Raw genomic sequence first — 26,446 nt, forward strand, 5'->3', positions numbered from 1 at the left:
CTACAAATGAAAACCAAGCCCATCATTGTTAGAGCAAATTGAATTTTGATGTGAAACTCTTTATTAGAACTTTTATCAAATGCATGAATGACAGTGAAGCTGACTGAAAAAACAAGGATTGATTTTAGGTGTCTGCTTTCTTAAAATAAAAATTGGAAGAGGGTCAGCATTATGAATGATCTGTAACACAGTTCAGCATTTTGCTCTTGTTCTGGTTATGCTGTGCTTCACTGCTTTGTGTGTAGATTTTAGCTTATGTCTAATATGACAAAAGAGAACACCACAGTAATAAACCATACCCTTAAAATTCTGAGTGGAGAAAGAAGGTTTGGGGTTCTAAATTGCTTTGGGAGCTTGTTTTTCTTTTGTACATATAACAAACAAACCTCATCAGAACATAAGCACACAGTTTAATCTGTTTTGCTTTGAATTTTTTCAAATTTCTTGGCATCATTCTATTTCTGTTTATCATAACACTTGCTTGTTCACAATATATTGCTAAAGTAACAAGGTTTCTGTTGCTGGGTGTTCCTCAGTGACGAATTCTCCCTCCAGTAACTTTTGCAATCCTTTGTGTGGAAATTCAAAAATAGCCATTTCACATGCTCACTGTTGGCTAAACTGAGAAATCAGGAAATTGTGGAGGAAAAAAGGAAAAATAAAACAACAAACCACAAGCTCCCTCTACTCCTAAAAATGGGGTATGATATGATATGATATGGTGGTATGTTATAATATGCATATGATGGTTCTTGTCTCCTGTTCTCATTCTTAATGATACTTTCATTACAATATGCCCTTGAGTTGGCTTTATTTACAAATTGAGTTTGCAAGTAAGATATGTGGTGAAACACTTCCCACTAGATGTAGACAGGACTTCTCTCTTTCTCCTGTCTCTGCTACAGCGGATGATGCCAGAGATTTTGTCAGTGAGTGTGTGGACCTCGGTTTTTCAAACATCCTTAAGTTCCTAAATGTGCTCAAATCCATCCAGTATAATGTGTTGTTCCTCTCCTTTAGAAACCAGGCAATAGTGATTAAGACCAATATGAATGCAGTTGTTATTATCTTCTAAGGAACAGATTTTTATGCAAAGGACAAAGGCGCTTAATGTGAGTATTTGTGCAATGTTAACATGACACAGCAATGTTAACATGACAAAGCAACACAATTACCAGAAATAGATTTTTTAATTATCTGTAATTCTGATGCTTTTGTTTTGTGACCCTGCCAATTAACAGCACGTTTTTGAATGGGATGTAAGTAGAGCAACGCTGAAAAAACAAATTAAGACAGCAGTGCTGACTGGTGCTGGTTTGTTAACAAATAACCCTGAAATAAAACCCACCACTAGTATGTGTATAAAACTATCTGAACGTGCCCCCGTATTTTCACTTTCACCATGTATTTTACAGCCAGCACAAAGTGCCAAAGGTAATCCAGATGTCTTTTCTTTTTTGTAAATACCGAAAACAGGAATATATTGGATGAATTTTAAAACAGCTGCAGCTGAAGATACTGTTGTCTGCCAACTGTTCATTTCTGTACCTCAAAGAAAGGCTGCTCTGCCCATAACTGAACGATGTGCAAGATGCACGTGCACTTTTCATGCTACCCTGACAAGGGATGAACTCATAATTTAATGGCTTTAACTGAAGAGCTCTACTGAATTCTACTGCAGTGCTTTGAGATGTTTAACACCCTCACAGCATCCTGCTCATGTCCCAGAGATTGGATCTCCACAACAGACACGTGTACCTGATCCTCAGCTGTTCCAATACAGAGTGCAGTAATCACTTAGATCACCACTAAGCACAGACTTTAGCTAAGAGATTTGACTTTCTCTCGAATGGCTAAGACATGGGCATCCTTTTGCTGAAGGCTGTTACAGGTGCAGGGGCAAACAGATGACTGTGTGACCATTTTAAAGAGCTGTGACAATCTCCTAAAGAACTAGATTCATGGTGGTAATATAGTGACTTTAAAGCACACAATCCTAAAACTGCTCAGTTATAGGCAGGGTGGCACACAGCCTGTAATGACAAACAGGCAGTAAAGTGTTAAACAGCTGTTACAAGGGGACTGTGTTGCTCCATCTGAGCCTATGTTTACAGCCTATCACCTGAAAAAAGAAAACACTTCCTTCATTTGCACTATGATGAAAAGTCACTGGAACAGGTATCACTGGATGATGAAAAAAGGCTGAGTAACTCTCAGGACATGCTTGCCTTGCTTTGGCATTGTACTACTGGTCATTGTTGGAGGCATGCTACAAGGAAATGTCCAAGATGGACTTTGCATTTGACTACTCTTACAATTTTTCCACCTTAAGTGCCTTCTAAATAGCATTCTAGATCCTAATTGATAAGATATTGTGTGTACAACCTAATGTGAGGCATGAAAGTCATTATCTCAGGGTCAGGTAAAGTCAAAATAAATTGCTGTGAAAGCAGCAAGGTGATTTGTGTTTCACTGTGGCTCAGTTATAAACAGGTCACTGGAGCAGCAGCACAACATCTCTTTACAAGATAAAATTTTTTCCCCTTCGTACTTTAGTCAGGAAATAACAGAAGTGTTAAGTTTCAAAGCACAAATCCTAACAGTAAAGCTTCACCAGCAGCAGCATTTCTAAATATGAAGCATTAGCAGAGCTGTAAGTGGTAACAGAAGTGGTTTTCTGAACACAAAATAAACAAAAAAAAACCCACCAGTCTCGGAATCCACTGTTCTATCTCATCACTGTGGCAATGAAAAGCCCTTATGTGCAATACTGTGAAAAGCTGCCCTTATGTGCAATACATCCAGTGCTGGCAATTCAGACTCTTTAGATATTCTGTAATACTAAATGTAAGTAAATTTGATTCAGCCGGGTAGATGCTTCTGACTCACTTCTTTCTACACAAAGGACAGTCTTAAAAAGCCATAAAAAACACAACACATTCTCTAGGTACACTCTGTTAAAAAGTACAGCATTTCACGTGCTGGTTACTGGTGCAGAAAGTCTGTATCAAACAAAGTAAAATTCTACCTTTTTTTGTGACAAGAAATAGTTTACTTGACAACTTTTTAAGGTTTTCTTTCACAGAGAACCCATATAATAGTGAAGCATTTTGGCAGCTCACCACCAGCTGACAGATGCTATGCTGTTTTTCTTCCCCTCCTGCCTTCCAGAGGAGCACTATTTTATCAATGCTTTTATCTATCCCTTGAAATCAAAAGGAGAAAAATGTGAGAGGATTCAGTGACTGCATTCTAGTATTTGCACAAGTGGTGTAGTCAAAGTTGAACCATGGAAATCTCAGCCCTCTCAGATGCACCAGACAGTGCTCTTCAAATGTCACCTTGGGAGTTCTACACTTTCACCTCCATGAATTGTTTTATTGCTAAAAGGATTATTTGGCTTCCTGACCTTGGTTTTTCCTCTGGGTACATAATAAATTCCAGAAGCTCGCAGAAGAAAATAACGCCTCTTCCAGGACTTTTTTCCATCTTCTTTTAAGTAAAGGGCCCCTTCAAGCTCTGGCACAATGACAGATGTCCCACAGAAGCTTTCCTGTGCAACAAGAATAATAATGCACAAAATAAATCCATTAAGCACAATCCTATCAATATATAGCAGAAAAATGCTCCCTTGAAAAATAATGACATGTCTTGTGAAAGTGAACATATGAACATGGGGAGTACAGTTACTAGGGAGATGAACACCTTAGACGGGCAAAGGAAACTTTTCCAAGCTAATGCTGGGTGCTCACACATTGATAAAGAAGGCTTGCAAAACCTCCATCCCTTAGGGTCAAGCAAAAACCTAGAAAGGCTTTTAACTAGACATAGATGTGCTCAGTGAAGGCTATAGAACAGAGTGGTTGATATTGTTGTTGGGTTTTTTCCTCTACTACAGTGTTTATACGTTCTGTAGAGAAATACTTTGGTAGAGAGATTCTTTAGAGACTGCTTAGAGCTCTAAAAACAGCTCAATCTCTGCCTTCACTTTCAAATACATGCTAGTGTTTAAAACACTATTTAATTAGATATACTAATTGTTTGCTTGAAGGACTTACTGTTGGGAAATTTTTAATGCCAACACACTTATCACTTAATGTTTTCACTTAGAATTCACCAGGACTTCTGCTGGTGCCTTCATGTGATGCACTCATTTTGCAATGTGAGTCCTTAGTCACCTGAGAAAAGCATTTTCTTTGTGAGCTTTTACCAAACTGCTTGCCTGGAGAACTGCAGTAATCTTTTCTTTCAAACAACTCTGGTTTTCTCTCTTTCAAGTGTACATCTGAAGCAAAACTTGAGCAGGAAAGGCAAGAGATTAAACAGACTTCCTGGAAAAGTGAGCGTGTCTTTTTCTGTTGTAGTACAGCTAATAAGTTGAGAAGTAAATCCACTTCTAACCTAAAGGTAATTGTTTGGTACTGATCAACCTTACTAACAATAAAAAGTCCCAAGGGCTGGCCTAAGAGTGAATAATCTGCATTTTTAACGAGGAGCAGCTGATGCAGAGGAAAGTTGACATATTAAACCCGAGATACAAAGACACCACTGATCACAGAACTTCCTGTTGTTACACTATTTCCCACAAAGAACTACATGTTGTTATTGCAGAGCAGATGCAAAGGGTGGCAGAGTTTTGGTGACATTTGCATCAGCAGCGCAATAATTTGGCTTACCTCCAGCAAAGCCTCTTTGTTTTTATCATTCATTTCTTTGCTTTCTTTCTTCCCTTTGTTCTCCAGGTAGAAATTCTGACAAAGACACAAAAGAAGTTCATGTTCATTATAAAGCTGGCAGTACAAGTAACTAGATTGCTACAAACTCACTCAGTAGTTACTGAGTCTTTCAATACTGAGTACCAATCAGCAGGTGCAAGAGACAGCTGCTTATGGACTTTCTAACAGATAAGTTTAATCACATCTGCTGCTTATGAATTTTATTCTGAATATAATCCAAAGGTAATACAAGATTGGTTTTGCCCATGTAAATATGGCCACCAAAAATTTAAACCAGTGGCTTATGTTTTTGGCTGTTTTTCTGGATCGATGGGTTTGGGTTTTAGCATTCCCATTTTCATTGCTTCCTATATGATTACAGGTTGTAGAGAACCTAACATTTGATTGCATGCTGCTATACAATGAATATAATGCAGTATCAAAAGGCTAGAAAGCATTTTCCCTACAACCCAATCTGGTAATTTACATGCTTTGTATCTTACATTCTGGATATAACTCAGCTGTCAGTTTTTAGTTAAAGTGCTTATATGCCAAAGCCTTTATCCAAAGTTAGTACTTGCTACTTTTGTATCCCTGCTCATCCTCTTCAAAATACTTTTATGCAGTGAAGAAACTGTTCAAAAATCTAGAAGAAATCTGAAGAAGTGATCACCATGATATCTTGGCACATGTGCTCCAGTCTACTGAAAATAAAGCCTGCACTCCTCTTTGTTTGTGTGACACTGCAGCTGCCCTCAGAGGACTCACTGCCTGCCTGCCCACAAAAAAGGAACCACAGAGCCTCCAGGACATGTTCACCCACAAAAACAAATTCACCCACTGTGAAACAGCAATAACCAGTCTGCATCCATCTGCATTGTACAGATGGACAAAAGGACAGCACTTGGACTTATGTGCAGATTCTGACAAGTGGGAAGGATGCTAGGACTTGTGTGCTGGAGCATGTGCAGTGGCTTTGCTCCACAGCAACCAGGGCCAGACAAGCAGAGCTGGCTGCCTGCAGACTGTAAGGCAGTGAAGGAAGCAGGGAGATCAAGGATGGAAGTAGCATTTGGATCCACGGCCTAGAGGCCAGAATAGTTACACTCAGAGTTCTTGTGGTTTAGTTTTTCAATTTATCTGACTTTTCATCTGTATTTTTTCATGACTTAAGACTATGAAAAAGTGACAACATGTTTACATGCCTAGAACTCTTCAACACCTAAACTGCAACATCAATGCAAACATTACCAAAATAAAAAATACCAAAAATACCAAACAATACCAAAATACAAGAGAGAAGTGAGTAAATAAAGGAACAGGCTGTTGCCAAGTATAACAAAGAAACAAACAAGCAGCAAATCTGCCCTGCCAGTAGACCACATTTACAGCTGTGCAATTTATCTGAAGTGAAACACTGCTCTTCCACACAACCACATCTTCTTTTCCTAGCAGTGCTGTGAACAGATGTCTGCCAGAACGCAAGCCTCAGAGCAGACTGCTTTTGGAGGGGCACCAGGAGAGGAAGCAGAAGAGTCTGGATCTCAAAACCAGTTCTTTAAAAACTGCCTTCCTAGAAGTTCACATTAAGTCATGGGAGCTCAGAAACACAGACACCTGCAATGTGGCCTATGCTGATGCCATGTCTACAGTGTGAGAAACTTTAACATTCAATACAATAGACAGTTATCCTAGGAAATGCAGCTGGCTTCAGACTGCCTGGACATAACTTTAGTCCAAAGCTGTAGGTAAGCAAGCACTAAGGACCACAGCTTTTCAGTCACATCTAAAGACAATATTCAGAGTGGAAAAAACCCAAAATCAGCTCAAAACAAAACCCACTTAAAAGTTCTGAGCAGCTGCAGCCCAGTGATCTGCGCTTGTGCAACAGTTCTCCTTGAGAGGCAGCACCACTGCAGCCCTGAAGCCTCAGAGGGCACTGCTAAGCTGGGTTGGGCCTCCAGACCCTGGGATGGATTTGGAAAGTACAGGGACATGCAAGCTGTAAGGCTTCTTCTCTAGATCATTATAAAGACATAGTACAACCACTAAAATACACAATGAAGATTTATCAAGGTAAGTACACTTTGTCTCAACAAGGCTTGGCTCATCAACTTTACTACTAGTGGGGAGAGCATCCATCTGACTAAGTCAGCCTTCTGTGGATTGATAATACAAAACCAAAGCTCCTCTGACTACAACTGATTCATATTGAGGCATCTGGCATTTATTTGGCAGAAGCCCAGACCACCCTGTACTGAAATAATCAATCCTAAAGAGAGAAAGTTTGTAAGGATATCCATGCTGGATCTCTAATGCCACAGCTTTTTCATTAGGGGCTCTGTCACCTAACCCAATGTTACACAGATGTGCACTGCTGTCTTTCACCGGTCAACACACACTTTATTTATTACTGATTACCTCCTTTATGTCTCTTTCCTGAAATCTGGAAGTACATATATACATATTTGTCAGTGGCTGAAAAACTGGGGAGCAGACTGAACACTGTACTTGTTTCATTACCGTGTGGTCTGCTATTTTTGATCAGAAGCATTCATCGTAGAGGAGGCAAACCACATGTGTCCAGAAGAGGTCATTTCAAGTCCAGTAGCCAAAGGCCATGATAAAAGGCAGGCTCTTTCCTGTGTGAGGACACCACTGGGAAATGCATGTTTGGTTTGGGATGTCAGGTCATTAACGGGACAAGATGTAGCTGCAGGGCAACTTCCTACATATATCTACAGATGTGAGAATTAACTATTTCTTACATTCTAAAGATAAGGCTATGCATACAACCTTTCCACTTAGGGACATACCCTTCTCCTTTTGTGTGGAAAGGCAGGTAAAAAAATAATCAGGGTGTATCTCTCTGCACTGTATAATGCTCAAACAGTGGAAGATAGAAAGCGTTTTCAGTAGTGTCCAAGAACATCTGTGTTGGCATGTAAGCAAAGCAAACCTGGATCATGATAAAACAGTACTTAAATACTGCACTATCAAACTTTCTGATTGGTGTTCATATCTCTATACTCAAAAAATGAATTTCCTAAATTAAATAGCACCTCTTTCACACCTTTCATTTTTTTTCATTCACAGACTCATCCAAGTGGGAATGCAGCAACAACTACTTGTTGCATGGCAAAAAACCAGGTGCTCCAAGACAGCATGCTCCCTCTGCCTCCTCTTACACTTAAGTTGTATTTTTGCTTTCAAGCTCTTGAGACTGGTTTTCCAGAAGATCTGAAAAATCCACAACAGCACAGATCAAACAGTGTGCATAAAACAAGGCAGCTGCTTCATACTCATGACTAGTTTCTTGGAGCAATGGGCTGCCTGCTTATGCTCATCCAACCTGCACCCAATATGAGGCAAGAACCGGCCAGGTCCCATCCCATTTCAGATCATTGCAACTGCTACTCAATGCAGCATGGTTTGTGCAGAAAAAATAAAACAGAACAAGGTCATATCTGCAACTCATATCATGGTGTATCCCCTAGGAACCTGCACATTAAAAATATTAGAAGATGCCTATAATTGCTCTGAAGATCATAACAATAATGAAATACAAGAAGCTAAAGGCAAAGCTCTTTTGAAACCCCAAAAAGAGGGAGAAATTAAGATAACAGAACAATGGGAGTACAGTGAAAAACACCTCCCTTTTCTCACTTTATTTATTTGCACTTTTGCCAGCATACTCAATAACCAGGTTCCCTGTCACCTTTTTATGTTTCCATCACTGAGTAACAGTGGAGACAAAAGGAAAACCTTGATTCATAAATGTGGCCAAGCTGGTGAAAAACAAAAGTGTCACCTGGTGGATAGTAGATAAATATTCAAGCATGAAACTTGCTATAGCTGTCTTGTAATGAAAGCTGTTACAAACCTTTACTCCACCTCCTCCTGAATGCTGTTGGGAACTCTTGCTCTTCAGAAGAAATAAAATATCAATTCAGTGTATGGGTTCTCCATTGGAAGGTGTAGATCTAGCTTTTGGCTTACATATGAGGGAGCAGAAGCATGGAGTTCTCACAGTACAGACTTTCAATAATTGTCATCAATAATGTCCAATAATAAGAAAACAAACAAAAAAAAAGCACACGTAGGTGGCATTGCCTGCACTGTTTGATTTTATCAAAAGAAAAACGACAGGAAATGGAAGTTCATGCAAACAGAACTAAAAGATAGTGTTCAAAGAGCATGACCAGCATTTACAGCAAGGAGTTTAGATTCAGCTACACCTTAAAAACAACTATTTTCCTTCATTTTTCTTTCTTTTATAGTATCTTTTAGCTGAGAATTATTCTTTGAGTTTTTTGAAAAGAGGCGTTGGGACCTGACAACCTTTCCTTTCAAGAGAAAACCAGCATCACTCAACCATATGACAAAGCATCACCTTTCCAATGTTGTAAAGGTTCTCTTTATTTTCCCATGTACCAGAATGTATTTTTGTTTCACTCTTTAGTCACAGACTTGTGATGCTCCCTCTCTGCAGATGAGTCACTGATGGCACTCATGGAACAGTCTTTTACTGCAAGTTCCCTACAGGGTCTATTATACCACAGTGAGCAGAGGGCAAAAGTGTGCCTGCCTTCGTGGCAAGGGGGACACCTGAGAATTTTATAGAAGCTTTTTCTAAAAGAGATTCCAAACACTTAAAAAAATATTTCAGAAACAAAGCTGCAGAAAAACTACCAAGTGCTGCATGACAAAAATTACAATCTTCAAAAAAAAAGCCACAGACATTAACTGAGCAACATACTGCCAGGATGTAGAGAATAAATCCTGCATTTCAGAACCTCAATTCCCCCTCAGAAAATGAAACACTTTTAATTAAATGCTGTTAAACAGGTCTATAACTAGTTCACAGAAAGAAACAATAAACATTGGCCACACACAGACCTTCTTCAGAGGTCCACTTGTTTTAGGAAGGCATTTGCCCATCTTTGTAAGATTTTTTTAAAGCACTAATTGTGTCCAATCTTTATGATGAAAATTTTGTATCACTAATTTGTCTAAGAATAAACTGTAGGCACCTGGTCACCATTGGGATTCGCCTCTTTTTTTTTCCCCAGAAAAAGATATGCAAGTTAAAAACCTGTGAGATCCCCACAAAACCCTTCCAACAGAATGAGCATGAAATAAACAAGGAATTCAACTGCTTCGGCATTAGCACCATGGGTGTGTCAAAGGAAGCATTCTGCAATTTGTGTACTCCCAAAATGAGTTTTATGTGACAGCCTTGACTGAGCCAGGAGGAGGCTGAATATACTGAGCACACAGTCCCAGAGCACAAGATTTCAGTTTCCCTTTGGTTACACCACAATTTCTGTAGGTAGTTAGCCAGGCAATCACACACCCTACCCCCCACAGCTCAGCATTTCCGCTTGGTTTGCCTGTTCAGGGACTCACTGCAGATGTGTATTTTACCATCTTTCAGTATTTAGTGTGAGCTCTGTACAGTGCTGACTACTTTCTGCCACAAAGTGCTGATATGTCTGTACTATTTTCCCCATTCACAATATTTGAGTTTACCATGCCTGACAGATGGTCAGAATTTATTACTGGCAAAATATTTCAACAGTATGATAGCCACAACTGATCCAGTTTGCTCAGACTGTTCATTTTAGAGCTTACACAGAGGGGTTAAAGCTCAATGACTGCAGACTTGTCCAGATCCAGCTGACACACAAGGACAGACCTACACTTTTGTTTGGTTCTGGTTTAGGTCACGTTTATTGCTAAATTTCATTGCAACCAAAAATGCAGTATTGCTCACAGCAGAATATTCATCAAAGTTTTACTTCCTGTTTGAGGAAGTAAAAAAAACACTTACCCAAAAAACACTACTGTGTATGAATCAAAGGTGAAGTTGAACCTCTGCTGCTGGGTAAGTTTATGTGCTCTAGAAAGGAGGACACTTTGAGCCACCATATTGTATTTCCAAACCTGGTTTTGCTGTTTCATATTAAAAATCAACATTAATCCATGTACACTGCAGGATAAGTTTCCTTTTCCCGATTGTGGATACTAATATCAATGAAGGAAACTTCTTTTCCATAGGTTTTATTTGAAATACAGGCTCATTCTATTAAAAAAACCAATTTCCAATGAGCAGCTTGGTGAGATTTGCTGCCAAATTACATATTTGACTCTTTTTTTTTCCGGCAATGCTGAATTGCTCATTTATCTCTTGCTGCCCTTAGGAACAAACCAGATGCTCAGTGAGCTAACAGTCAGCTGACATAGGGATTCTGTCCCAGAACCCAGCAACTGCATGTTCCAGGATGTTTGCACATACAGCTTTGACCACATAACACAACAATTTGTGTATATACCTATCTGAATGATTTGATGCAATGCAGTGTGCAGACCCTCCTTTACAAAGTTAAAGTGCACAAGTTACTGATAACCCAATTCTTCTCAGTATAAACAAAATCCAGTAAATCTTCTGTAGCATTCAGTATGAATGTTTTTTTATGAAGTTTTATGTACAACTGGCAAAAACTGGGCCTTCAAGGCCTTCAATTTATATTCATCAGCAGAAATATTGTAGAAGCTGTAGTAAAAACAAAGGTTTTTACAGCTGTGACATTTCACACAGTTCTAAGAGCTGTACCTAAGCAGTGGCTTGTACTACAGAGGTGAACTTCATGCTTCAGTTTTTATCTCTACAGACAGGACTCTAAAAAAGTATCAGAAAAAAAAATCAGAAAACTCTAATTTTCAAATCCTTGCATTTAAAATTCTGGTGGGTTTTTTGGTTGAAAATATAAGTTTTGCTTTCTCTGAACTGACAGAGCTGAAAGAAATCATTAATGTAATAGGCAACATGCAGACTAAATGACCTTAGTTTAGACTCTTATCCAAATACCATGTTAGCTTACCTGGGGATTTTTAAATAAAGCATATTTTTGACTCTTTTCCAAAAACAGAATCTTATTCTCAGTGTCTCGAGTCCAGTCTGATAACACTTCAACAACATTTTCATGGTCTTCAAAAAACCTTTCTGGAGAGAGAGAAGATAATGTAAGACATTCAAACTGTTTCTGCCCTCTCCTGAGGCTGCAGAAATTCCTGTGTAAGAATGTAATCATTATCTGATGTTCCCTCACTCAGGGCTGGACAGTCCAGCACTCTTTTCCACTGCACGGATGGGAGCAGAACCTGTCACACACCACAGGAAACTGTGTCCCATGGAAGGGCAGAGCAGCTGCAGAAGACACTTTATGTAGCTGTGCCATGCTCCTGGATTCCTCCTGAATCTCTGTACTGCTCCTTGAAGACTGCAAGGGATGGAAGCAGTGGCCCACCAGGAACAGAGAGTTACATCCATGTATTTCATGGCTTTCTGCTTTTGATTGATTTTGGGGTTTATTAAGGCTTGCAGTACTGCAGACTGGGGGATGGAAGAAGTGATATAGATAAACTTTGGCTAATGAATTAAAAAAAGTAAAGTAAAGACTTAATTTATTTGTCTTTTTACTTTACTTCTTTACAATGAAGATTTGCTTTTTGTCAGCAGGAAGCATTCTATGCATTGAAAAGAAAATGTTTGGTTTTAAGCAACTGTATTTAAAACCAGAAATAGCGAAGTAGAAAAAATACAAAGATAGAACTAATGTCAAGATATATTGGTTCACCCAGTATCTCTGTAGTTAACCTTACCAGGGATGTTGGAGACCTAATTTCAGCTCTGTCCCCTCCTGATCTGCTTTGAACTCCACTCCTCCACCCAGGAAAGCCACAGGGTGTGCTGAGATTACCTGAGGTAACTCTAAAACCACTTCAGTTTCATTTAGATAAAATATATAAATTGCTCAACATAAAACTCCTTTTAAAGTAAAAGGAATTCAGCATAACTTGACAGGTAATTTTGGAGTGTCCCAACCTGTACTTTTCTACAAATTCAGTACTGAGATAGGGAATTCACCCAGCTCCAATTTTCAGTAGAATTTTGGCAGTTTCCTGGGAACAGCCATACTCCCATTCCTGGTGATCACATCTTCCAATGGCCTAGACTGGCCTAGCATCAGAGGAAGTAACAAAACAAACGTTTTGTAGGCTTTCTTTAACACTTGTTACTTTTGACAAGGGTTTAATACATCCCATCCAACCTCTATCTTGTGAATTAATTAAATTCACAAATGAGATTAGCTTCCAGACCCCTTCACATGTACCCAGTAACTTTTAACACCAACAACATAACACTCCTCATTTAGCAACTGGTACTTCTGCAATGCACTGGAAATATATAAAACCCCAGTAATGGTTTGAAGGGTGACCAGTACCTTATACTGCAAGACAGGCATGAAACAGTTCTCAGACAGTTACACTAATTTTTGCCACATACATTTTTGTTTGTTCATTTGCTGCACCAGGATTTTCTTGTATGAAAAATGTGACTTTATCATCCTCAGGAGGGTCTTTTTAATAATTAATTTACCTAAAAAAAGTCAAATCTGGATGCAATAGTCTTTATTGCAATAGATTCTGGTGCACCTACAGCCCAGTGTTACATCACCATCTCACTACTGAGATTATTTGTGATGTTTAACATGTATTTAATTTTAAACTGTAGTTTATTTTATTTACAATTATAGTCTTTCAAAATAACCACATATATAAGACAACCTGTAAAGGATCTTGTGATATAAAAGTAGCTGACCTTCAGTTCAGCAAGAATTATTTGCTGCTCAGATTTGCTCCTTAAAGTAAACATAATTTTATTCTCTTTAATACTAATGTGGAAAGCAGGCAGAAAGATGAAGAGCAGAAAAGTTCTGTCTTTGTGCTGATAGTAATAAAGCTATCTAGAGGAGCCAAGAAGTATACTGATGAAAATAAAGAATGGGTCACATTGTTCTGATTTTGAACAAAATTAACTGCATGTTGCTGTGCATTGGAAGCAGAAGAAAGAACATGTACCATCCCATTCATATTGAAACTGCTTTCTGCAAACAAAAAGGCTCCATCCTCATCAGATCTGGACCTGGTAATAGATCACTGCATCAGGAGTTAATAGATTTTTCCTTTTTTCTTGAACAAGATACAAGTTTACTTCCTTTAGTATTTTTCTTCTGTCCTGGCTTTTAAAATAATTTTTATTCATTATGAGAGTAATTCCTTACTATACCAATAGCCTAACACTAACCAAAATCACCTAGCATTAGCTGGGACTAAAGTAGCACAACTAATTTTCACATAAAAATTCCAACCATTTACCCCTATGTTTGTAGCAAACAATCTCCTTGATACCTTCAGTTTTAATTGCATGATGGGAAATTCAAATATCTATCCAGATTATGCAGAAACACAAGTACATTTGTTTTAATGACTATGGAGATTCAGAAAACAATCTTTTTGTGATGTCATCCTAATACTCAGACATGTTTGTCCAAGTCATACTGGACAAAAAGGGAGCAACTTTCTAAGACAGGAAAACACTCCAAAATTATTCAGTGAGTTTTCTCAGATTTTTAGGGTCAAATGACATTTCCAGTTTTTCTTAGTAAAGATAAGCAGCTACAAAAGAATGCAGCACCATTATCTTAATCAAGTAGCAAGAATAGTTTGGCAGTAAATTTCTGCACCACTCTTGCAAGCAGATGAGCATCTCCTTGCTCATGACCAGTCAGGCTTTTTTCCAGTTATTTTTGAATTTCTATTGTTTAATTTAGCAGAATGACTACACCTGGGGCTCTTTTAAAGTGCAATATTGATTTTTGACTTTATTTGAGAATTTTCCCATCTCTGCTGGGAGACTGAACTGAGAATATTAAAGGCTGTTTGACAACTTCCCATTTCTCTAGGTCAAATGTGACTCTGAAAGATAGTGGCAATTTTTCTTCTCCTTTTGATGTCAATACCTTTTCAGGCTGGCAAATAAAAAGATTGTAAATATTTCACAATTAGGGAATACTGTGTTCTTAATGAAAGAAACCTTGAAGCCTTTTTCAAACAAGACTTATTATGTTGCACAGAACAATTCCTAAGTTTTGCACAGCTGTTTCCTAGTACCTGGAGGCCAGGTTAATTACTCCAGCAGTCATAACTTACCATCAGCAGAGCTGCAGCCCCATCACAGAGCAGTGCCCTGTACACAGCTACACTTGAAAAAACAATTGCCACAAATGAAGAGCATTAGAAATGACTGAAACACTTCTCACAGAGTCTTGTTTAATGACATTTGTTTAGCCAGTATGTAATACATGCCTGCTGACAGCACTCCAGCACTGCATCCTCTCTTCAAAAAGTGTATTTGAGTACTGGTGTGTTTGGGTTTGTCATCACCTTGAAATTCACATGGCTCCTTCATTTTGTGTAAAATAAAATAATGGAAATGGTGAAAACCAAGGAACCTTCTGCAGGTCCCAGCACAGCTGAATGGACTCATTTCTACAGCACAAATACACCAAACATATTCCTCCAGCATCCCTCAGCTTAGAGTCTGTGATGTTCCAACATCGGGGGACACATGGGCAGGAGAAATGTTACTATCTCTTCATGATTACCAACACTTACCTGATCTTTTAAGATTACCAGCCCCCTATCTATTTGCTATGTGACTACACCACTCACCAATCTGCAGCTCAGGGTACATCTCATACAGACACCAGTCAACGTTGCAGTCACAGTGGGTTTTCTCAAAGAGATTGTCCAGAACATCCCGTGCCACCTGGCGCTCATCCACCATTAGGGACTTGGTGCTGTTATCATTCATGTGCACCTTGATAACAAGCTGAGAACCAAGTCACAGAACAGGCAGTTAATTTCAGAAGCAGCAAAAGGACTACTCTGAATCTGCTAACACAGATAAGAAAGATAAAGGCTGAAGGTTATTACTGATTCAAAGGCATCCTGTCCCACAGCAAGCTGAGAGAATAAAACAGCTCCAAAATTTTCACATTATAATTTCCCCAAAAATAAAGATCTTTTCTCTAAAAATAAAATTAAGCCTTGTCCTATGCATGATTTCAGGAAAGGTGAAATTGCTATGAAGAAAAAGCAGAAGTTAATCTCTTCTCTAAATCTACTAGATGTGCAATTAAGGAAAATGCTTAATAGGGAAACCAAGTGCAAAAGGACAGAGTGTCCTTAATGCAAGCAAAAAATGTGGAAAATTTAGTTTTAAACAGAAAAAGAATGGAAGAATCTTGCCATGCCAACAAAATTACCTGGAACTGGATTGTACTAAGATGGGACATAGTCCAATCAATCATGTCATCAATAAGAAAACAGAATATGCTGAGTTGGAAGGGACCCATCAGGATCATTGAGTCCAACTCTGGCCCTGCACAGGACAAGCCCAAGAGCCTCTTGCTCCATGTGCCCAAGAGCCTCTTGAACCAAATGCTTCTTGAACTCTGTCAGGCCTGGTGCTGTGAACACTTTCCTGGAGGGCCTGTCCCAGGCCATTCCCTTGGGTTCTTTCACTGGCCACCACAGAGAAAAGATCCCCTCCTCTTCCCCTCATGAATTACTAACTGACCAAATTAACCTAAGACACTCATTACTTCTTTATATGGTCAAGTATTTGTTAAACAAGAAACACAGTGAACTTTCTTCAGAGAGGAACAATGCAAAAAAATGCTGAAGTACCTAAAACATGATAAAGAACTGGAAGTACATTATAAGAAGGTACTTAAAATGCTCCATTAGTACTGAAAACAGTACAATAATTCTCTATAAGGTCTGTACATTGCTGGTGATTTGGGAGGACTTACCATATTTTTGTTTAAATAGCTCTTTATTTTAAAATGTGTGCAAAAGAAGCTTTGGTTCTGTAGAGACGTTCTGTGTAAAAGGTCATGTAGAAGCAGAGTTATGATCCCCAAGAGAAAATCTACACTATCTCTGAAAAGCAGAAACAAATGTAACAAAAGCCATGAACTTGTTTTGATTCCAATCCTTGTAAGAATCTTCTGTAAAATAAGCATCTGAGCCGTAGTGCAGATTAAACAGAAAAAAGAGGTGTTTTACATGCATAATCTAACATGTTTAAGGAAAAGGGGATTTATGTCTGGTTGTAACTGACTGCTCAGAAACATGCATGCAGCTTCCATCTTCACAGAATCACCCAACAGCTGAGACTGGAAGGCACCTCTGGTGGTCAGTCATTGCCTGGGCCACCTGGAGACCGACGGCCAGGACCCTGTCTGATGGTTTGCTATCATCTCCAGGGAGGAGATAACAACCTGCCTGGGAAACCTGTGCCAGGCTCACCCACCCCCCAGGGAAGAAGAGTTTCTTGGTGTTCAGAGCCTCCTGTGTTTCAGTTTGTGCCTGTTGCCTCTGGCCCCATCACTGGGCAGCACTGAAGAGAGCCCAGCTCCATTCTCTTTGCACCCTCTCTTGAGGTTTTTCTAGAGATAGACAAGCACCACACAGACCCCTCTCTGCCCTAGGCAATCTCAGCCTCTCCTCACAGGAGATACTCCTGATCATCTTCACAATACTTTCTGATCATCTTCCACTGGGATGGAACTCTCTTGAGTTTGAAGGAGGTGATCCTTAAATATTAACCAGCTTTCTTGATCCCTTCTTCCATCAGGAAGTTCCACATGGGACTCTTCCAAGATCTTTGAAGAAGCCAGAGTCTTCTCTCCTGAAGTCCAAGGCTTGCATTTCTGAGCTTGCATTTCACCATCATCCCTGCCCTCTGCCCTCTGCTTTTAGTAAAAGAAAGAAAACCAGCTTTCTTGACAATATTTAGGCAATTTAGAATTCAAAAATGACACAGTAATTCCATTATAGTGACATAGTCACAAGATTGAACCTTACTTCTACTGTATGGTTACAAATATTCACAGGGGGAAAAGAAGTTGGGAAGTCAAAGTCTCCCAAAGGAGAATTGGTAACATTACAAGGAAAAGAGGGTGACCAGTGAGCAGTCACACCTTTAGTTAGAGAGCTTTACAAAGTCAACATCGGTGAAATCCTCCCAAGACATTCTCTCAGAAGGAGCATTTGTACATGAAGGTAAAGTGTTCTGTGGGAACCACCTCAAGACTGGACATTCCCAAATTTATTGGAAACTTCCATTCTTCCTGGAAGCTCTGCAGGCTCCAACACTCCCCATCTTCTTTGAGCAGACTGAAAGGTTATGACTGCTTTTAGTTCACATCCATTACTCAGAGTTACTGAACACCTGCAGCTTCTAATTTGTTGGTCTAAAATAATTTCTATTATGCTTGTACATTACTACACTTCTGTGAAAAGATTTAGCAAGAAGACCCTCATCAATTTAATAGGGATTACTAAATCCACTGTATCCACTATAAAGAAAAGTTTAATACTCCTGGAATCAGCACCACATTTTCATGCACACTCTGCTTTCTCTAAAGCAACTTATCAGAACAGTGGGTTTTGCCCCAACACTGAAAAAAAAGAAGAAGATGCAACACTTTCCAAGTCCTCTAAAAATTAAGTCCCTTGGCAGTAGCATTCACACAGACTTCTCTTGAGGTGGATGACTAGAGCTCCACAGAGTCTCTTTACAGATAAAATATGGAAAAGCCTAGTCATTTTAGTAAGAAATTTATTATTAAGAAGAATGTTAACAGATATTTAGGTGGTAGCTCTTATAGTAGCATTTACTATTTTATGGCTCACCTTTTTAACTTTGGCTTCCTTCAATTTCTCCAATGCAAGTTTAATTTTGTCAGCTTTAGCCTTTGCTTCTAGTTCTTCCTGAAAAGACACAAGATATTTAGTATACTTCTTGTTAAGTAATCTCAATAATTTACAATTACTTGAAAAGGGTTGTTTCTTGTTATTTACATCCTGAAGCTAAAGCTTGTGACAGCAACCTTCATACACACAGATAATTTCCATCCTTCCTTGACCTAATATCCTTCAGACAAAGCTTTGATTTACAAGTCCAATGCTCCCTGCTGCTGCTCAGCCATATAGTTCTTACATGATCTGTTCCTCAAATGCTACAAGAATGCCTGAAAACTGGACTCTTCTATGTTTCTGTACATACAGCTGATACAAAAGAGGAGGTTAAGGAAGATCTAGCCCCAGTGAAATAGCATTGTGGATGCAGCTGCTTGGAAGAAACCCTAATGAGAATCAAGTTAAGAGAACTAGAGTTTGTAGGATTTTACTGAAATTTTGGCTTGCAATTGCACCACTTATAATTTTATACTCTTTGTTCAGTACATTAATTTACTTGAATTCTTTGACTTACCACATATGATCTCTTACTGCACACATACCTACTGAGAGAACACCTCCATTAGTCGGGTTTTGTTCTAAGAATGGACCTATTCATATTAACACAGACACAGAGCACACAAGTTCATTCCACAATAAGAATCCCAAAAATTTCAGTATCACCCAGCTCTCCTTTTACAAAGCAGCTCTATGAGTATCATCCCTCTTTCTTAATACCAATGACATTTGTGATCCAAGAAGACTCTGGATCCCCAGGTGCTAGGAATTTCAGCTACATGTACCAAATGTAGTACTAGCTGCCTGGTGTTGCCTCTGTGACTGCTGCACAGATTGGGACTGTTCCTTTATGCCATCTCTCTTCCAGAACTCTCCTCCAGTCACATTTGGAGTTGGAAAAGCACATTTTGGACAGCAAGTGAATGTGGTTCCTGGGGCTGCCTTGGACTCCTCCAGTACTACTGGAGGGTTCAGTTTCTTTCCAACTTAACAACCCTATTGCCTCTACTGAAGACTGTCTTGTATTTGTTTTTTTGCCTCTCTGCTGATTTTTGCTGTCTCTGTTGCTCTCTTACTTCCACAGTTTCCTTTGTTTAAAAGGGGTAGGATTTTGTGCTATACTACTCACAGGCTACCAACTTCCAGTCAAGGACTGTGGGAGAAAGTTCCTGTTCTGCTTCCACACAAGATTTCTGTTACCTTCAGCCTCCATTTGCTACACTAAAGTCCTAATTTTTAGTGGCCTTTGCACCAAGAGAACTGACTGCAACTCATGGAAGATGCACTTGCAGGAAACTAAGCCTAACTAAGCCTTGCTATCCCTTCCCTGTTACTGAGATATCATAAAATCATAGCAAAGAAAGAGAAAGAAGGTTATCTTATTCATCCCAAGTTGTGGGGCATGTTCAACAGTAGCTAAAGTACTCCTGACTGTCATCCCTCCTGCTGAACTAAACATCTTTTGTTTTCTCACTGCTTCAAGCATGTTTCCTGTTATCAAATTCTCCACTATAAATACCATGCAATCAGTTAAAAATATCTCATTTTCTTTTCTCTGCAGGTGTGGAAATTTGCATTGCTATAGCTCAGCAGTGCTTAACTTAGAGAATCCAAAAAAAGCCTCTGTAGCTGAACACAAGCAGTTGCACAAAGGTGGCTGCTGCAGTGAGGCTGATGGTTGTACAGAGGGAAAAGCACACAGCCTCTCACACTCTGACCCTCCCCTTAACCACTTGTATGAAGCAAACATGAAAAGCATCTTAACCAAAGTGGTTGAGTGTGGTGTGGGCAGGCTTGCTGATGAAAATTTTAGGCAGATATAATTCAGGCTTCATCTGCATGTGTTGAAAAGAGTTCTCACATTGTATAATTTGTGTAACAGAGCTCTCACCTGACAGCCTTTCTGGCTTCATAAGCTTTGACTTAATGCAGAAAAAGGAAATAAACTATCAGATGCAAAATTTTAGCAGTGTTACGGAAATGCTTTGACAAGCTACAGGATTTGTTTTCCTGCTACAGGATCACCACCACGTTTTCTGGCTCTTTAAACAGAAGCACATAAAGTCATCATGTCAATAGCAAATGAAAATAAGAACTGCCCTTATTTAGCTTAAGGGCAGTTTTAAAAAGAAATGTCAGAGTTGATGGAACCTTATGAGACAGCTCGATGCTTCCCTGAAAGAAAAGCTGTACTTCTTTATTTTGGCACACCTAAAGGTTAGAAAATAGGAGCTTAATATCATTGCTGCACTGGGAACTACTGACACTGTTCTTATTTGACTGTGGATAACCAGAAGTGTTAAACACAACTTCAGCCTTGATTGGCTCAAGAATCACTTATCAAGAATCTCGCTAACAGGAACGTGGTTTTTGATGATACAAAATACATTCCACTTACAGCTGAATTTCATTTTACTGAGCCGAAATGTCATGTCAAAACAAATAATAATTAAGACAATGAATATTAATTTGAAATTGATTCTTTCCATATTAATTTTAAATGGTTCTTACCTCCATCATTCACACTGCAGTCTGTGTAATAGCCCTGTGGGCAATTTTGTGGGCAGTAAGCCACAGTGAGTATGCCATTAGTATTTGAATACAACCTGTATCATAAAATGGGGCACAGGCTGCAGGAAAAAGCCAAACCAATGCCTTAATGAGGAAATAAAGTACTGCTGTTATATTCCTTAGAAATACTTCTACAACTTGTTCCTATCCTTCTCTGACACTCCCCAAATCTGGAAAGAGACCAGAATATCATTAGAGATCAGTCTCAGAGGAACAGTTCAGCTGAGGGAGAAGTGACTTTTGGCTACATATTTTTCATATAGAATTCCAGTTGTGTTTAGCAAGTGTATACTCTTCCCACTCTAAAATCTTGTTTGACTCTCAGGTAATGCACAATGTCAGTTAATAAAGAATTATCTCAGTACAACACTCAATGGAAAGAAATTCATCATGGCTGATTTCAGTGAGCTTTAGATTCCAGCATCAATAAAAATGCTGCCTGGAAGAGAGGCCTGAGGGTCCATAGTCAAGCTCCTGCCCAAAGCAGGATGGCCACCCACATTAGATCAGGTCAGTCATGATTTTGCCTAGCAAAGCTTGGAAAACCTCCAAAGAAAGGGAATCTGGGATCTCTCTTGATCACCTGTTCCAGTGCTACATCACCATCTGAAGTGGAAAAAATTTTCCTAACATCCCCTCTGAAACTACAAAGCTACAATAAGTAGTTGTTGCCCCTTCCACATTGATGACCTAACACTACCATGGAAGAATTTGGCTCCACCAGCTTTGCATCTATCCTTCAGGTATGTTTAGGCTGTCAGATCACTCCCCATCCTCCTCTGTCAGACTAGACAAGCACAGCACCCTCAGCCTGTCCTTGCTGGCCCCTGATCACTGCATGATGGCCTCTGGCCATTTCACCAGCTCTCTGATGGACACTCTCTAGAATCTACAGGTCTAGAACAGAGTGCAGTATTCCAGCAGTGGGACTACCAGTGCCAAGAGAAAGGAACAATAACTCCTTAGTTTGCTGGTCATACTCCTCCCAACAGAGGCCAGTCTCCTCCACTGAGATGACCTTTTACTCAAGGTTCTTATTCACTGTGGTATCCAGCAGGATCTCCTTTTCAGCAGGGCTGCTGCTCAGCCTGTCCTTTCCCAAACTGTACAAATGGTTATTACACCCCAGGTGTGGGACCCTGTACCTTGCTGGGTTTCTGAGTATTTTGCTGGCTCAGTCTTCATGTTTTAAGTCCCCTTGCATTGAAGGTCTGCCACTGATCCTGATATTCAGTGTCCTTAATTAAAAGCATCCTTAGCACAGCTGCAGGTGGGCTTTTATGTCATCACTCAGATCACAGACAAAAACATTAAACAATATAAACCCCAGTGCTGATCCCACTTGCTACCAGCCAGCAAATGTCAACTTACTAGCCCTTGAATGGCCAGTCTCAGCCCACCTAACTAGCCACCCTTCCAGACCATACTTGTCAGCTGACAAACCAGACTACTTAGAACTTTGGTACTTCCTTAAAGATCACAAGTCTAAATCAAGATGGGAAATTTTTGAAGGAAATGGATAAAACTCATCTTGACAGCATCTCTTCTATATCAGTCATACTAGTTACATAAAATACTTCAGCTTTTGAAGCTGTTTAGCTGGTATTCTGCAAACGTTGATATTCCTTTAAGACAGGAAGTGAACTATTATCTTTGAGATGCAGAAATGGCAAAGCTTCTCCCATGTTTATGAGTTTCATTCTTCAAACAGTGTTGAAAGGTCCTATGCATCAAATGAAGCTTTATCTAGTGAATAATTTTTTATGTCATCAGACATATCCAATTTTCCTACCCAATTTTCTGTTCCTTTTGCTGAATATGTCTGCTGTATGATTCTAAACACAGGGGCAGCAGTGATGTTGAGGTGATTCATATTCAGTTCACATGGGCTTTTAAACAGCAATGAATTGACCACAGTTTTAAGGAAAACCAGCTGACACTTTTCATGTTTGCTAAAATATTTCCATTCCCTAAATGTAAACACCTTCTCTCAGTCATAATTACTGTGAACATATACTGAGAAAGAGATATATTTGTGTATTTCAAGATTTCAGATTCATTTTTTGGGGGGCTGCATCACTCTTTTAATGCTTTCTCTTCTCACAGGACTGTGAGAGGGCAGAATTCTCACATTATCTGCCTCCCTGAAACCCCACGTCAAAAAAATACTACAAATATCACATTTTATTTCAGTTGTAAAAACAGCTCCGCAAGAAACACTAACATGAAGGAGCTTGTGGTAAATCTGAAATTTTAGATACAGGTAAACCAGTTGCTCTATTTATAACTATATCTATTTATATACTATTTATCTAACTATCTATTTGTAACTACATATAGCCATAAATAGTTACCTACTGATAACTTTGACACCTTCTAAGAGCATACGTCCCCTATTGCAGATAGTCTTCATTACTTCCTTTCAAAGGCAAACCAAGAAGAGCAGTAATTCCATGTTAGGACCAGGAGAGGTACCTCTTGTGCTTGTCCCTGGGCCTGGTCACCTAGCAAAACTATCTACAGCAAATGTTGAGTTTTCCACAAATGCACTGCTTTTCCTATTGCAACAAATCACTTAGGCCAGGGATGGAGCTGAGAAACATCCACAGAATTTTCTCATCAGTACAAATAGCACGGACTGCAATGAACACACATAATGACATCTTCACAAAGTGGAGATCATTGGCCGTGCTTTACACTGATGCCAAAACCAAGCTCTCTATAAGAAAATATTAATTGATCAGTGCTTCTTAAAAGAATTCAGTGATAGATTTCTGTTACAATAAACCATTTGCAATGATTATGCCTGCATTGGACTATCAAAATAATGACTAGAAAGATGAAGGAATGGGCAATAGGTCAAGGAACAGGCAGAAACTGCTGAGGCCACAACAGTATAAATTTCACTCCAGATTTCATGCACATTTCATCATTGCAGAACCTTCCCAAGATGCATCTACCTGGGAGATCCAGCGGTATTCCAGTGCCAAATACCACTTGCAAAATGACAAGAACTAGGGAATGTTCAAAATAAGGTTTGACCCAGACTTACCTGAGTAAGGGGCTCAGGAGGAGGTGGTGGCGGCGGTGGTAGAAGCTCCGGTTCAGGGTCTGGAGGTGGAGGTGGAGGGGGCAAATCATCCCCAGACTGTCCAGTAATGGTAACATAGGGACTTACTTTAGAATAAATGTCATTATTCAAGCCTGTTGAAGGCTGAGTGACTCTGCTTTGCTGGTTGCAAGAAGAAGCTTTCTGGGCTTGTGAAGTTTTCTGTTCAACATCATTAAGGTCTGCTACAAGGTCAGCCATTAAAGCATCCAGGTCTTGGTCCTCTAGAGAATTTAGGGATTCTGTAAAGAAAATCACTAAATGTGTCAGAGAGTGAGAGCAATGCAAAGCACTGTTTCCAGTTCAGCAGAGATTAAATTGCAGAAGGCATGGTTACAGGGTCATAGGAAAGGAAACAACATTTTACATGGGTTCAAGAAACAAACGTGCTTTCGAGGCAGCCATTAATCTGGTCACACAAGTTCAGAGTACCAAGAACTCTAGGAATAAAAACTAAACAGGACAGGAAGCTTCAGTTCCAGTGGCACAGTCTCAGGCCCTTATGATGTTACAAACATGGCCCTGATCCAGCAAGGTCACTGGGTACATGCTTAGTGATATGAATGCAAGAAATTCCATGAGCTCCCATCAGGCTGTAAGCACATACATAAATGCTTAGCAAGTTCTGGAACAGCACACAACAAACCATGTAATTGAGGCCTAGATCAAGAATATCTCCACATATTATTGCTATTCTACAACCCAAAAATTAAAATGAAGCAGAATCAAAGAATATTAAGAATACGCTGCAGAAGAAACTGCATGGTATCATCTGCAGCACAGCAGTAATTGTGCGATCTGTGACACATGCTTTTGAGGCTCCTTTAAGCAAGGAACAAACAAAAAAGTCTCTTTTAAAAGTGACTAATAAACCAGATAGAAACATTGTAACTTTTTCTTTCTGATTTCTACTGACAGAGTAGAAAATAAAATCCTATACCAGAACTCCACATGTAATTTGTGGCTGTTTGAACTAGCCATGGTGTAAAGAGATACTGTGGAGTAAAACCCTGTATGTAGGATGCTTAAGCTTTCTAGAAGAGAAGGATTCTTTAAGATTGAACAGAGTCAGTGGTTTAAATCTCTTTAAAGATTCCAGTTAAGAAATAAATAAACAAATAACTGGAAAAACCTCTAAATGAGATTTTGAGAGAGATGGAGAGCACTGAATTAGATACTCAAAAATGCTAATATAGTCCAATAAAGAATAGTAATTCATGAGACTAAGTGTGAACATGTCACTAGGCCATCTCAGTTTACTCTGCTCTCCCTGTTATGTTAATATAGTATTTAAAAAGTTTTTCTTTACGGTGGGAAAGTTGGATTATGATCCTCTGTATTAACATAGTTCTACCCACTTTAATGATAGAGTCTTTAGGAAGCCCAACAAGGAACTGATCCTGGGAGAAAACCAACTCAGGTTAATGCAAACAACCAGCCCCCAGTGAAAAAACCCCCCCAAAAACCCAAAACACAATCACAAACAAAATCAAAGGAAGAGTTTTTACTTCAAACTCAGACAAATCCCCTCATTTGGTTTGCCATACAGCCTCAGCAAGCAGCTGTACATGCAAAAGTGGCAGTGCAAACCAAAATGAGAATAAGCACTGAAAAGTGGAAGCAGCTGAAGCTGATACTTCCACTGCACAGAAATGCTTACGCAGCTTTGACATCACACTGAGGAACTTTGTCTTCCACCAAGTTAAATCCTTACATTAAAAACATTACATTTCAGAAAATGTAGAAACTTCTCAAGTTTGTTTTCCTCTACACTCAGACATTTTTAAAAGTCTGATTTCTATTTAAACTGACTTCTATTTAAACTTCTATTTAAATGCCCAAAAAATTGTTCCCTTTGAAGTTTCTTAAATTGAGACACAAAAATATACCTCCCTCTCCAGCAAAACAGGGTTCTTTGGTTTGGGGTTTTTGATCAAGGGTATGTAAAGGTTTACTTCTCGTTTGTTGCTGTGAGGTATTTTAAGTAAGTATAAAAGACATGAAAGAGTCCATTCAGCTACTTACCATTTAAATCTTTAAAACCAACTGTAAAGCTATATTCATTGTTGGACACTTTGGGGCATGGAGGTGGTACAGTCTCCACTCCTAAACTCTGTTAAGGTAGAAGAAAAACAGATATCTGATGATACTGTAATGGTAATTACTATTACATACATTAACATTTGAAAACCAATTACCTGAATTTAGCTAATGAAATAAATTCTTCTTCAAGAACAGAATGGCATGCACTGGTTTTTTATGTTGGACAGGAAGAGTAACTAGGGGCAGGACAAGGGTTCAAGCACTGTCTCACAGTCATGGCAAGGGATTTGCTGCTTCTCAGTGCAATGTTGATGGCAGCAACTCCTGTCAGGCA

General features: G+C 39.2%; 1 protein-coding gene across 1 annotated transcript in view; it reads right to left on the minus strand.

The window, feature by feature from the left end:
- Positions 1–26,446, minus strand: part of APBB1IP (amyloid beta precursor protein binding family B member 1 interacting protein) — a 65,406-nt gene that overhangs the window by 22,434 nt on the left and 16,526 nt on the right. Inside the window, exons 3-9 of the mRNA XM_054645088.2 lie at positions 26,095–26,182; positions 24,013–24,311; positions 18,327–18,404; positions 15,294–15,453; positions 11,600–11,721; positions 4,677–4,751; positions 3,410–3,553 (exon numbers count right to left, since the gene is read on the minus strand). Coding sequence (XP_054501063.1) covers positions 3,410–3,553; positions 4,677–4,751; positions 11,600–11,721; positions 15,294–15,453; positions 18,327–18,404; positions 24,013–24,311; positions 26,095–26,182 — 966 coding nt within the window. The remainder of the gene's footprint in view (positions 1–3,409; positions 3,554–4,676; positions 4,752–11,599; positions 11,722–15,293; positions 15,454–18,326; positions 18,405–24,012; positions 24,312–26,094; positions 26,183–26,446) is intronic.

Source organism: Agelaius phoeniceus, chromosome 1, assembly GCF_051311805.1.
Source record: "Agelaius phoeniceus isolate bAgePho1 chromosome 1, bAgePho1.hap1, whole genome shotgun sequence".
Taxonomy (NCBI): Eukaryota; Metazoa; Chordata; class Aves; order Passeriformes; family Icteridae; genus Agelaius; species Agelaius phoeniceus.